General features: G+C 47.7%; 1 protein-coding gene and 1 long non-coding RNA gene across 3 annotated transcripts; one reads left to right on the top strand and one right to left on the bottom strand.

Moving 5' to 3' along the window:
- Nucleotides 1–7,661: 7,661 nt before the first annotated feature.
- On the bottom strand, nucleotides 7,662–13,042 carry LOC142884617 (transgelin-3-like). Of its 2 annotated transcripts, XM_076020390.1 has the most exons (5): nucleotides 12,909–13,042; nucleotides 9,755–9,938; nucleotides 9,490–9,661; nucleotides 9,306–9,408; nucleotides 7,662–8,668 (listed from the first exon to the last, which is right to left on the bottom strand). In XM_076020390.1, the coding sequence occupies exons 2-5, from the start codon at nucleotides 9,929–9,931 to the stop codon at nucleotides 8,515–8,517; spliced, it is 606 nt and encodes a 201-aa protein (XP_075876505.1). In that variant the 5' UTR covers nucleotides 9,932–9,938; nucleotides 12,909–13,042; the 3' UTR covers nucleotides 7,662–8,514. The 2 variants fall into 2 exon arrangements, with proteins under 2 accessions (XP_075876505.1, XP_075876504.1); XM_076020389.1 differs by lacking the exon at nucleotides 12,909–13,042 and having other exon boundaries at nucleotides 9,755–9,967.
- Nucleotides 12,556–13,821, top strand: LOC142884618 (uncharacterized). Its single transcript, XR_012926185.1, has 3 exons — nucleotides 12,556–12,706; nucleotides 12,821–13,061; nucleotides 13,151–13,821. It is a non-coding gene; the product is annotated as an uncharacterized LOC142884618 (long non-coding RNA).
- Nucleotides 13,822–13,830: the final 9 nt, after the last annotated feature.

The following is a 13,830-nucleotide window of genomic DNA, read 5'->3' as shown; positions in this document are numbered from 1 at the left end:
GGGGTAAAAAAACTCGCTAAGGGGATTGAGCTTTTTTCATCCCCACGCAAAATGACTCAGACTGGGGTGCGATGACTCTCTGATGTCACGGCTTGATAAATGTGCTTCCGTGGGTGCAGCTTCATGTTTGCAGCAGTGCCGTGTAATGCAATCCCCTGTTGAGGCTGGTTGAAAGCAGACGGTTACTGTAAGCCGGGACTATAGTTTCTAACACCATTATCACTTTATTATCAAACTATTCATTTTGAGGAATTGAAACAGAAGTTGTTCTTTCTGGAAGAGCAAAAGAGGAATGACATCCCATGGCAGTTTGGCCTCTTTGCTGAATGCTTAGCAACAAACCAAATATTTACGCTGCTCACAAAAAGTTAGTGCTATTTGACTTTTAGGTAAAACGTCATGCTGGTGTGTGATGAGTTGTTGGGAAGGAAGAAAGTTTTTAACTTTCTTTGAAAAATGCAGTGAATATTTCTTCATTTCCTCCCCCCCGAGCTGCCACCTTATCGTGGTGGGGGACTTTGAGTGCCCGAATGATCCCAGGAGCTATGTTGCCCGGGGCTTTATGCCCCTGGTAGGGTCTCCCAAGGCAAACAGGTCCTGGGTGACAGACTAAGAGCAGCTCACAAACCCCTATGAATCAAACCAAAAAGAGGGCCGTGACGTCGCCCGGTATGGCGCAACCGGGGCCCCACCCTGGAGCCAGGCCCGGGGTTGGGGCTCGTATGCGAGTGCCTGGCGGCCGGGCCTTCGCCCGCGGGGCCCGGCCGGGCCCAGCCCAAAGGTGCGACGCGGGTCCCACCTCCTGTGGGCTCACCACCGACAGAGGAAACCGTAGGGGTCGGGTGCAGTGTGGTTTGGGCAGCGGTCGAGGCGGAGGGCCTTGACAGCCCGGGCCTCGGAAACAGCCTCTGGCTGTAGGGACATGGAATGTCACCTCGCTGGGGGGGAAGGAGCTCGAGCTGGTGCAGGAGGTCGAGAGGTACCGGCTAGATATAGTCGGGCTCACCTCCACGCACAGCATGGGCTCTGGAACCCAGCTCCTCGAGAGGGGCTGGACTCTCCATTTTTCTGGCTTTGCCCGCGGTGAGTGGCGGCGGGATGGGGTGGGCGTGCTTATTGCCCCACAGCTTAGCCGTCACGTGTTGGAGTTCACCCCGGTGAACGAGAGGGTCGCGTCCCTGCGCCTTCGGGTTGGGGACAGGTCTCTCACTGTCATTTCGGCCTATGGCCCGAATGGCAGTGTTGAGTACCCGGCCTTCTTGGAGTCCTTGGGAGGGGTGCTGGATGGTGCTTCGACTGGGGACTCTGTTGTTCTGCTGGGGGACTTCAACGCACATGTGGGCAGCGACAGTGTCACCTGGAGATGCGTGATTGGGAGGAACGGCCTCCCCGATCTGAACCCGAACGGTGTTCTGTTGCTGGACTTCTGTGCTAGTCGCAGTTTGTCCGTGACGAACACCATGTTCGAACACAGGGGTGTCCACCGGTGCACTTGGCATCAGGATGCCCTGGGGCGGAGGTCGATGATCGACTTTGTTGTCGTGTCGTCTGACCTCTGTCCCTGTGTCTTGGACACTTGGGTGAAGAGAGGGGCTGAGCTGTCAACTGATCACTACCTGGTGGTGAGCAGGATCCGCTGGCGGGGGAGGAGACCGGAAAGACCCGGCAGGCCCAAACGTATTGTGAGGGTCTGCTGGGAACGTCTGGTTGAGCCCTCTGTCAGTACGGTCTTCAACTCCCACCTCCGGGAGAGCTTCTCCCAGATCCCGGGGGAGGTCGGAGACATTGAGTCCAAATGGACCATGTTCTCCACCTCTATTGTACAGGTCTCCGGTGCCTGTCGTGGCGGTAACCCCCGAACCCGGTGGTGGACACCGGAAGTAAGGGATGCCGTCAAGCTGAAGAAGGAGTCCTATCGAGCCATGTTGGCTCGTGGGACCCCGGAAGCAGCTGACAGGTACCGGCAGGCCAAGCGTGCTGCAGCTCGGGCGGTAGCGGAGGCAAAAACTCGGGCTTGGGAGGAGTTCGGGGAGGCAATGGAGGAGGACTTTCGGTCGGCCTTGAAGAAGTTCTGGCAAACCGTTCGGCGCCTCAGGAGGGGGAAGCAGTTTGTTTATGGTGCAGGCGGGGAGCTGTTGACTTCGACTGGGGCTGTTGTCCGGCGGTGGAAGGAATACTTCGAGGATCCCCTCAATCCTGCCGTCACGTCTTCCGCGGAGGAAGCAGAGGCGGGGGACCCGGGGGAGGACTTGTCCATTACCCGAGCCGAAGTCACAGAGGCAGTCAGGAAACTCCTTGGTGGCAAGGCTCCGGGGGTGGATGAGATCCGCCCCGAGTACCTCAAGTCTCTGGATGTGCAGGGACTGTTGTGGCTGACACGTCTCTGTAACATATCGCGTGGTGGTCGGGGACAGTGCCTGTGGACTGGCAGACCGGGGTGGTGGTTCCTCTTTTTAAAAAGGGGGACCGGAGGGCGTGCTCTAATTACAGAGGGATCACACTCCTCAGCCTCCCCGGTAAAGTCTATTCCAGGGTGCTGGAGAGGAGGATACGGCCGATAGTCGAACCTCGGATCCAGGAGGAACAGTGCGGGTTCCGTCCGGGTCGTGGAACACTGGATCAGCTCCATACTCTCCGCCGGGTGCTCGAGGGTTCATGGGAGTTCGCCCAACTGGTCTACATGTGCTTTGTGGATCTGGAGAAGGCGTTCGACCGTGTCCCTCGACGCATCCTGTGGGGGGTGCTCCAGGAGTATGGGGTCCGGGGCCCTCTGTTAAGGGCCGTGCGGTCCCTGTATGATCGGAGCAGGAGTCTGGTTTGCATTGCCGGCAGTAAGTCAAACTTGTTCCCAGTGCGTGTTGGACTCCGGCAGGGCTGCCCTTTGTCACCGGTTCTGTTCATTGTTGTTGTTCACTGTTCATTTCTAGGCGCAGCCAGGGGCCGGAGGGAGTCTGGTTTGGGAACCACATGATTGCGTCTCTGCTGTTTGCAGATGATGTGGTCATGTTGGCTTCATCGAGCCAGGACCTCCAATGTGCGCTGGGGCGGTTTGCAGCCGAGTGTGAAGCGGCTGGGATGAGAATCAGCACCTCCAAGCCCGAGGCCATGGTTCTCGACCGGAAAAAGGTGGTTTGTCCTCTCCGGGTTGGTGGGGGAATCCTGCCTCAGGTGGAGGAGTTCAAGTATCTCGGGGTCTTGTTCACGAGTGAGGGGAGGATGGAGCGTGAGATCGACAGGAGGATCGGTGCAGCGGCTGCAGTGATGCGGTCGCTGTACCGGTCCGTCGTGGTGAAGAAGGAGCTAAGCCGAAAGGCGAAGCTCTCGATTTACCGGTCGATCTACGTTCCCACCCTCACCTATGGTCACGAGCTTTGGGTAGTGACCAAAAGAACAAGATCGCGAATACAAGCGGCCGAAATGAGTTTCCTCCGCAGGGTGGCTGGGCGTACCCTGAGGGATAGGGTGAGAAGCTCGGCCACCCGGGAGGAGCTCGGAGTAGAGCCGCTGCTCCTCCGCATCGAGAGGGGCCAGCTGAGGTGGCTCGGGCATCTGTTCCGGATGCCTCCTGGGCGCCTCCCTGGGCAGGTGTTCCGGGCATGTCCCACCGGGAGGAGGCCTCGGGGAAGACCCAGGACACGCTGGAGGGACTACGTCTCCCGGCTGGCCTGGGAACGCCTTGGGGTCCCACCGGATGAGCTGGAGGAGGTGACTGGGGCCAGGGAGGTCTGGGCATCTCTGCTAAGGCTGCTGCCCCCGCGACCCGACCCCGGATGAAGCGGTAGAAGAAGAAGAAGATTTCTTCATTTCAAACAATGTATTGAAACAAAAACTAACAACAGTGCTTGACAAAACCACAACAAAAAAGGGCAACGTCTCAATAACGTGGACTCATGACGTCCAAATGTGAACAAAATGATGAAGAATAAACATCTGTTATCATCACTCATGTTTGTGTTTGCTAACACCGGTCAAAAGGGGCCTATGCGTTGTGTGTGATGGGTTTCAACCTGATGCAGTAACAGGCATCAGCCAGATGAGGGCTCTCAGGTGTGCAGTCTAACGCAGTAGAGTCCCTTCGTGTACAGTTGATGACATTTTACTTTAAATAATAACTGAAATTTCCATAATTTGACCCTGAGTTCAGCAAGAAGCTGCTATTGAAAATGGATGGCTGGCTGGATGGATCGAATTTCAAACAGTAGCATAATGACACAGGGGGGAATGTAAAAAAATAAAAATCCAATTCTAATATAAAAATCCTGCAAATTTTTTTCAATTCCACACCTTTGTATTGATGACAGCTCACAGCATCTCTGGCACTTCTCATTACTTTCACAGAGGAAGTGAAAACTGCTGCTAGTTCCATCACTGGCGCAGCAGCAACCTGCAAGACTGCCACAAACCATGAAAATGAGGTGACAAGTTGCAGCAGGCAGGTTTTGAATTAAAAGAAAAGGGAGGAATGGATTATTGAAGACTGAGGCATCCTGTTTCCTCCTCTCCAGGTCTGCCAGGAGGTGCAGGCTGCTCCCTCTTTTCCTTCCAGGGCTTCCTCCACACCCGCTTTGTTTCAGAGTTCTCTCTCTATCGCTATCTCTCCGTTCACAGCTTATTTCTTGCCCGGCCTCTTGTCATTCAGTGCGGCCATATATGGAGCAGCACGCGGCACGCACGCAGCGAATCACCTTCCTCTGTCGTTCCCGGCCGGCCGTGACCGCACACACGCACGCCGATGAGTCATTCACACATAAATTCTGGGTTTACGTCGACTTCTTGTGGCAGTGGTGGTGGCAGGGCGTGTAGTTGTGGATTGTGGGGTGTGGAGAAGGGAGGGTGTGTGTGTAGGGATAGGGCGGGGGTGGGGTGGTGGGGGTGGGGGGGGTGGGGGGGTGGAGGGGGGAGTTGGTTAGGCCTTCGTGTCTAACTCCGCATTCTTGCGGCGTCCAGCTCAGTGGCTCCCTTCATCCCATAAACACGGTTGCTCATCACCAATTGTACACAAGCACACCCAGACAGAGGGGAAGTCCGAAACGACACCTCCAACTGCGGTTGTGCTCACATGGCGGGAGAAAAAAAAGACATCCAATTTGGTGCATGATGAACTGCCTGGGGAGGGGTTTCACCTGGGGGCCACTGTGACATCACATCTGCAACGTACTCGTAGAGCAACCCGGCAAGCCTTCCTGCGGGGTTGCTTCCTGTGACCCTGGTCATCGGAATTCATTTGCTCCCATTGATTTCTGGCCCCGAAACCTCTCGATAATTTTCTTGAACCTGCAGATAATCAAGCCGGCTGGGTCAGACTGTCCTTTACCCTCCTACAGCTTCTCACCCAGGCCAATCGTTTCTCGACTGCAACCTTCCGTGGCGTCATTTATTGACCTCGGGCTGACATTATCTCCCTGCTTACTAAACAAAATCGCACAAAACTGCTTTGGCTGATGCCTGGACCTTTTTTCTTTGAGAGGTCAGATGAGGGAACCTGCTTAATTAGTGCCCTTTTCTTTCCCCTCTTGGTCAAACACCAATCATTCTGTCTTTACGCAGCAGTTTTTTCTCCGCAGCATGTGCACTGTGTTCATGCGACTGCCCATGCTTTAGGAATCATTCTAATTAAACAAAGAGATCAAGATGATCGTTGCCAGGGTGTGAAAGTGATTTCTTTGGAAATTTTGACATTCAAAATCTCAAGAAATGTCTCTGATCGGAGGCTGATTGGCTTTTTTTTTTCATTGAGGTGCAGTTTAGTAATTGAGTTTTGAAACCCACCAACAATTGTTTTGCTTCTCTTCCTTTTGCAGTACAGGAGTCTGTACTACTGCTGATAATTCCCAGACAATGGGTGTACAGATTAGATTGTTAAGACTATTGACCAAACAGCCACTAGGAGCCTTTGACTGAGTACTTTTCTTCTGCTGACCGGCCTTAAAAATCCACAACCAATTACCCAGATTTCTTGGTTTTCGGTTAAAGTAGTGACGTTGTTTGGGTTATGAGAGATAAGAATTGGCCATAAAAACTCTGTGTCCGTGTGGAGGTCCGTCCTTACAGTAGTAAAGCTGATGAGTAAAAGGTCACACTTTGGTGGAACCGTCTTTCGAAGGACAAAACCAGTCATTGATCTTCATCATCCATCATGTATCTCTTTTTGTCCAGTTACCCCCTTATTCATCTTCTGAAGTGCACAGTGGTATTTGCATGATGATAGACACAACTGGAAGCTAACAGATATGTTTTTGTTGTGAGTTACCATCAGCTACTGGAGCTCCTGGCCAAGACAGTCGTGAAGGTGCTACGTCACTATTCCATATTTCATACATGCATGCAGTCTGAGGGCACAGACTGGCGTTCCTCCAGCCTCCAGGCCATTTCTTTAATCTCAAGTGGGTGGAGGGGTCTTTTATGCCCCTGTATGGCAGAATGCTACATTCCAGAGCAGTGAGAGCAAAAGCGTTTCTTTTTACGAAATCATGGAATGGAATTAAAAAAGAAAAGCGTGAGAAGGGGCTGATGCCACTTCCCTGTTAAAAAGTCCATCCATCCATCCATCCATCCATCCAGCCAGCCAGCCAGCCATCCAGCCAATGGCACACTTTTAGCACCTTCACCTGGGACGTTTTCCTCTTTCATCCAAATATTATGTAACGTGCAACAGGGATTGCAGTCACTGTCCCTGAGACACTGAGTCAGTTTAAATATGGAGGACATTAGAAAGAAGAAATGATCCCTTCAAAGGAAGTGAATTTGTAAATTATTCAAGCACAGCGCTGGGTAAGCAAAACACTTTCATAATGCTTTTAAAGAGAAAATAATAATTATGAGCACAAAGAAAGTTAAAAGCAAAACCTTGTCCATCTGACTTGTCTATCATTTATTTACAGCATCCACATTTAACCTTTGTGTTTTCTCATTAACCAAATACAGGATGAAGTGAGCATGATTTTTGTTTACATTCCTTCCACTATCAGCCCCTTTTTATTGGGATGCTTTTAATATTTCAGGAATCAAATGACATTTGTTATATAATTTCTCATTGGCACTTTTTCTAAACAAGCACTTCCTGTAGTTTCCTCATAATTCTGTCTCACCATCTTACATAACTTTATTCTTTCCCGTCTTTCTTCCCTCCTCTTTTTACTTCTTATCCTTTGATCTTTTTTGAGGCAAACCATGCTGAACAGTTTAGTCATTGCTTGAGCACAAAGACAAACAAGAGCTTGGTAGGAGGTAGTTACGGAGCTCCTTCGAAAGAAGCCAAAACCAACCAAGGAAAAATTTCTAATCCCGCCCACCATCACTCCCTCCTATTTTTTCTGTCTCCTCCTACCTTTTTTAAAAAAACAAAAAAAACAAACATGATTTTATCACATCTGCTTGTCTTTATGAGTTGTAGAGCCAGAGGTACAGCTTGCTGTACGTTGGCTTTACAGTCATATCACAACACATATTTGTCAAGTGTTGCTATGTATACACTAGATATAGCAAGTGCAGCCAGGCTATGGAACAAATATGGAACATGTGCAACCTGTCCCATTCGCAGAAAATGTTTGTCCTTCTGGAATTAATGGATCATAGATGATGTTGGAATTTGATATCATGTTCCTCATTCAGATGATGACCGGAAAATGAGCCAAAGAAATCCATTTGCCGCACCCACTGACTTGTTTGAAATTGTAAAACGAGCTTTATTGTAAAAGGCCAACTCCAAAATGCTGTCCAACATATTCAAAACAAGGGAAGACATAATTGTGACACTTGAAACTCTACATGCTATCTGCAAACCAAAGTAAACCAAGGAGGGATTGTTTCATTACATAAAAGATGAAAAAAGCCACCTTACACATATGAACCAATCTCGGTCTGTGCGTTAAGTTCTAATTTCACAATTGCATTGTTAAATCTTTCTTTTTTTTTTTCTTTGTGTGCTGCATTTGATGACATGATGATGTTGAGCAACTAATGACCAATTTGCAAATAACGCAAGAAAATGAATGACATTGTGTTGTCCTCATCAATATCCCAATGGATTTTATACTTATCTAGCAAAACTAATCGCAAAACCACAGACATCTGATTGTCCTTGAATGCATTAGGAGACCGATTTTTCCAATAAAGTAGCGTAAATTAAAGCAAAAATATTCGATGCTGTGGACTATTATCTTAAAAAAGTTCACTACAATGATTCTGAATGAAAATGTTTGAAAACATCCAAAGATATTAAAAAAATCATTTTATAAGAAAAAAATATATAATTTATTCTTGTAAATTTGAAATTGTTAGTGTGTGTGTGTGTGTGTGTGTGTGTGTGTGTGTGTGTGTGTGTCTTTGTAAGAATATGAGCATGGTTGTGCTTGATGTAAAGTGTAGATTGTGTGTTTGTGCACAAATTCTCATTGGTCCCTATTTTAATCCAGTTAATCCATGAAAAGAGTCAGGTCACATTTCCTTTCTGGGCCCAGTAAAAGTTTGTCCATAGATGTTTGGAGTGTCTTGGAGGAGGACATCAGCTCTGACTCAAGGGTTGTTGTTGATGATCTGCCTCTGCTGTCCGTATCCTGTCATTCCACATTGTGATGCTCCAACATTTGTGCCCATTTGCAAGCCAATGATGCTTTTTCCTTCGGCCAGTTGTTCCTCTGTGAACTCCCGCTTGTTCTCTTGAGCTTTCCTGTTGAAAACAAACAAACAAGCAAAGAAACAAAACATTTGTCATTATTATTTTCCATGGCAGGACAAAAGAAAATTGCTGTCAATTGCTCGAGTGAAGCGTTTATTACATTTTTTTTGTCTAATTGGTTGACATTCACAGAGGGAAACATCAAATAGTCTAGAAATTACACAGAAAACTCATGTGCGCAGTTCAGTGATTGATCATCGGGTGGGTAAATAGGCAAATCCTGGCCAGTTTTCTCAATTGCCCACATCAATGGATTGTTTTAATGTTGTTCTTGGTTTGGAGGACTTAATATATTTTTGTCTCATAATCCATGCTCTGCAGTAAGGAGAGGCTGCTCCAGGTGATTACTGGGTCTGCAACGGGAAAGTCCATATCACTCAGCTCCACAGTTGCAATAACTCCATGTCTGTCCCCTGTTACGTATATTTTTGTTGGCCACAGTTTATTAACCTCCCCTCCAGGCACCAGCACAGGAAATGACGCTTTAATACCAGGCTTCTTGTGACCGGTGCCAATAGTGTTCAGACCAGTGATTCCCCCACAAGGGGCCTGGGTCTCCTTTCAGCTCAATTTTTTTTTTGTTCAGACCAGTTCAGCTGTACAAAACAAGGTATCCCGACACACTCACCTGTGGAACCAATCGGGTTCGCCTTTGTAGTTCCCGTCCATTTTGGTCACAGCCACACTTCCCAGATTCATCAGAGTCCTCTGGACAGCAGACAGATCTTTACCTGAAGATACACAGCAATCTCACATGAGCAGAGCTGCTGCAGCATTCCCAGTTCTTAAAGGGGTTCTGTCAGTTGTCTCACCCTCAAAGAGGTCCACAGTCTGGAACATGTCAGATTGTTTGATGCCATATTTCTCTGCTGCTGTGAGAAACTGGGATATATTCTCCATCTGCTTGAATACCATGCTGGAATTGTTGATCTTTTTGATTGGCTTATTGGGTCCATGTAGGCTGTTGATGAGCTCACACAGCACCTAGACACACCGGAAAGGGCAGGAACCGTCTCAGCGCACATCAACTAAATATGGATCCCTTGGTTTCCCGAAATATGACAAGAAAACACTCACACTTCCGTCCTTGAGCCAATTTTGGAACTCAGTCTTGCCTGGCTGAGGCTTCTCCACTCCTGGACATTGGATCAAGATCCACATCACCAGCTTTTCCTCCAGTTCAGGGTCGTATTTCTTATCTATTTTCTGCTTTATGTCACGGGACAGACCGTAGGCAGGACCTGAGTTGGCCATGTTGATCCTGTGTAGTGACATAGTGACAGACAAACCAAACGTTATAGTTCTTTGTGGCTTGTCTCGTTCCAGTCCATGTCAGATGTGGCACCTTGATTTCAACTGCCGTTCATTCAGGATAATCAGGTGCCGCCACTGTTGGATCCCTCAGATACCTTCTGCATTTATAAACTTACAATTAAACTTAGAAACCATTAGAAACTTTTTCTGCCTTGTCATCTTGTGCACAATTGCTCGTTTTCCACTCTTCCTCCCTTACAGACTAGCAGTGCCATCCATCGCAAGCATGCTTGAGCGATGGATGCTTGCATGCATGCATGTACTGTATATACCGATCCACTTGATTGGTGGATATTCAGTGGCATAGGAGTACACAAAAATAAGAAGGAACAACATGTCATCGGCTTTATGTTTTATCTGCATGCTCTGAATGCAAACAATGGAGTCCACTTATTTTTGGAGACACCAACGTCAACCATCTTGTCTATTTGAACATTTACCAGGTTACTGTCAAGATTGTTGGGCATCTAAATTTTGGCCAAAAAAAGGCTTACAGCTGTTAGCTGAACCGAAATTTGATTTTGAAATATGAATTTCTGTATGACCAAATGTCACAAGCGTGTTTTGTCTTCGTCTCGTCATTGTAGCACGGAAACAGGATGTGGAAGCCCCTTTGTTTAAAAAAGGCATTGTTAGTTGACCTGCACCTGCAAAGTTTTGCCTCTGCAAATTTAGTCTAAAAGTCTTAAGAGTTCCAGGCACTTTTGTTTACATGTGTGAGTCTTGGCTGCCGTTGTCTCTTTGCAGGGCTGGACACGTCACGGTTGCAACAAGACAGGAATTACGCTGAAGAAACTTTGCTATGCTATGATGAAATTTTTACCATACAGACACGCAGATTTTAATGTTGACACATGCCTCCACCATGTTATACAAGTGACATCAAGTTCACATGCATTTAAAAAGAAAACACAAATTTTTCAGCAACTGCATTTCCATTTCCTGGTACTTTTATCTTCTGTGGGCCTTGAAATATGCCTGATGTCACCAAGGCTGCACTCAAGCTTGGCCTGTGTTATTAATGCAGGACAGACTTCCTGTTAGTTTCAGCAGAACCGCCTCACTTGCTGCATCCTGTTTGCTCATTTAGCTCTAACTTCCTTCCTTCCTTCCTGACAAAAGTAACTGTGTGTAAACAGGATTCCAAAGAAAACAACGCACAACTCTTCACCCAGAGAAGCATTTAAAAAAAAAAATAAAAAAAATAACTCAACAAACCATGTCAATTTTACCCACCATTCTTTATGCAAACCTTTGCACGTAGGTAGTGCACATGTAATGTTCTGGGACATGGACACTTCCGCAGCATTCCTCGTTGCGGGTTGAAACTGTCTCGGATACCATTTTGTGAAAGTACACATCTGTTTATGTCTCTGTGTCGCAAGCGACCCGGTTTTCATGTGTAATGTTGTGTACATGCTTCCCCCGAGGGCACGGGGGCATATCTAATACAACTCTTGTGAAACACACGTTGTCAGCCTTACGCAACGCAGTTTATTGGTTTGACAAATAGTGTCACACCCGAGCCCGAGCTGCCCCGGCTGCCTTGTATCACGTCGGTGTCAAGGCTCATTGTCTGAGGTTTTGCTTGTTGGAGAGACTCAATGGAGGGGAAGACTGCCTCTCTCCACTGAAGTTATTACAGAAGCAGCAGCCGGGGTGAGGTAAATGTCCATAGGTCTCAGGCAGCGTCTCTCTCAATGACAGGGCTTCCATCTGCGCTGTTCTGACATGCCCAGGAGACACGTCTGGCTGCTCTAAACACGGGGGGGTTATCTTTGCATGCGATAAACAGCGAAATGAGAGGCTGACTGAAAGTTTCAAATCTGCCTAACCCATCTTTGACATTCGATCTTTGAGCCTCACGCCAACCCACAATGACGCCCCACCGCTCTGCTTCAGACACTCTAGGTGTAACTGCCATTTGTCGTATTTTTATGTAAATGTGACTCGCGGCTGTAAAACATTTATAAGAGACTGGTGATGTGCAGGTATTTGAGCATGTTTGGGATAATGCAGATCATCTTGGAGCCAGTTGCTCTCCAGGAGCATCTTGTAATCATCACATCCCAGTCACAGTCTGCCACAAGAAAGGACAAGGGCCATAAACATCTTTGTCTACTCTGACTGTATGTCATCATGAATCACTTTAAGGACTTTGGCTTCCATAATGTGCCTGTGTGTACACACAAACACAACCAATGTTTCAACAACTTCAGATGCTTCTTTATGAAGCAAGTCTATCATTTACAACTAACGGGACATAAAACAATAATAATAATAATAATAAAAAAAAAAAACGGCCAATGGATCATTCCTGACTAAATTATTCATTCTTAAGCACACAAGCAATACATTTTCATGTTTTTTGTCCACTGAATAGCTTTCAGTTCCCATCGAAGGGTTAATGTCCCGTCACTTATTAATACTGCTGTTAACCACACATGAGCTCATGAGTTCTATCGTTATCCCACAGTCTTGCAGGCATGTTAAACTTCAACTGCAGGCCCATAAATGTGACAACATGCAGCATTGGGCTTGCGTGAGTCTCACAGTCAGGCAGCACTGAATCAGCAGCCCATCATTCAGAGCATTGGATTAAACAGAGCAAATGTTGATGACTGATCTGTCAAAGGATTAACCTGTTTCAGCCTCCCTGAAGGCTGAGGCCTCACGTCTCACGCTGAGCACATGACAAGACTGACAAGAGCAGAGGTACAAGCGGATTTCATATTGCAAGAATTTACAGACCCGTGGGTCGCTCTCAAGGTGTACAATCCACAGAGGAAAGTGTTTTGATTTTTGCTTGTTTGTTTCTTTTCCTGGTAGACTGAGCCGCAAGCAATCAAAGCAGCAAACTTTCTGAGCAACGCTGAGAAGGCAGGAAGCTGAGGCTCGAGGATGAGCAATGACTTACTTTGTGTTGTAGTCTTCGGGGGGACTACAGGTGGGATTGTCTGGCGAGGCTGTGTTCTCTCTCCTCTTCTTCCTTAACACACAGTGCAAAGTGGAGAGTATGTGACTCCCAAGTCCACCACCCTTGTCTATGTAAGCGAGGAAAGGGCCAGAGGTACGCCTCGACTTCCTCGTATTTCACTCTTGGGCCCGCCCCCTCATTCTTTTTTTCTTTCCTCACTGAAAATCTAATGCCTTATTTAGGAGAAGGACGGGGCGGAAAAGGATCCCATGTGACTGGAGGGTTTGGTGTGGTCAGTGAAAAGAATTCCCTGAATTTCTCCAACCACCACCGAAGAATGCGAGGGGACTGAGAGGGAAGAAGGGAGTGATGATTAAATCCTCAACACACTGCAGTCGGGGAAAGTGAGCTACAGCGAGCATTGAGGAACAAGCAGGAGATCAGATATCTTTATTTGAACAGGGTATTTCATTTTTTCCCTCCTCAGAATCTGAAACGGTGAGCTGTGGACACAAAGTCCCCTGAAAGGAAAGCAGACAAACGGGTTGTGACACATCCACTTGTTTATTTAAATACCTGAAAGTGGCTCTGGTTGCAAATTAAAGGCACAGGAAACCCACCGTTGTACATTCAGTCTCAAAGGGAGGTCCTGCTGCCAGAAGCAAGTCAGGACAGAGAGAACGAGCGAAAAGACGGGAACCATGACATCACTGATGAATTGCGTGTGGATTTATGGGCGTGTGGAGTCATCAACAGGGCTCATCAGTCATCGATGTGTCGCTGTTTTGTTAACACGGACCAGGCTGGAGAGCTTGGAGGAGTGTCAGCCGACACACCGTGCATGTGTGCGAGCTTGCATTTGTGCAAGGGGAGGCACATAGGAGACGTAAGCCAAGACACTTACTAACAGCCCAGAGACGCA

The sequence above is a fragment of the Nelusetta ayraudi genome, unplaced genomic scaffold (assembly GCF_046127955.1).
Source record: "Nelusetta ayraudi isolate G7.1 ecotype Tasmania unplaced genomic scaffold, CSIRO-AGI_Nayr_v1 ptg000011l, whole genome shotgun sequence".
Classification (NCBI taxonomy): Eukaryota; Metazoa; Chordata; class Actinopteri; order Tetraodontiformes; family Monacanthidae; genus Nelusetta; species Nelusetta ayraudi.
The sequence above is the reverse complement of the archived record's forward strand: the minus strand, read 5'-3'. Positions and strand labels throughout refer to the sequence as shown.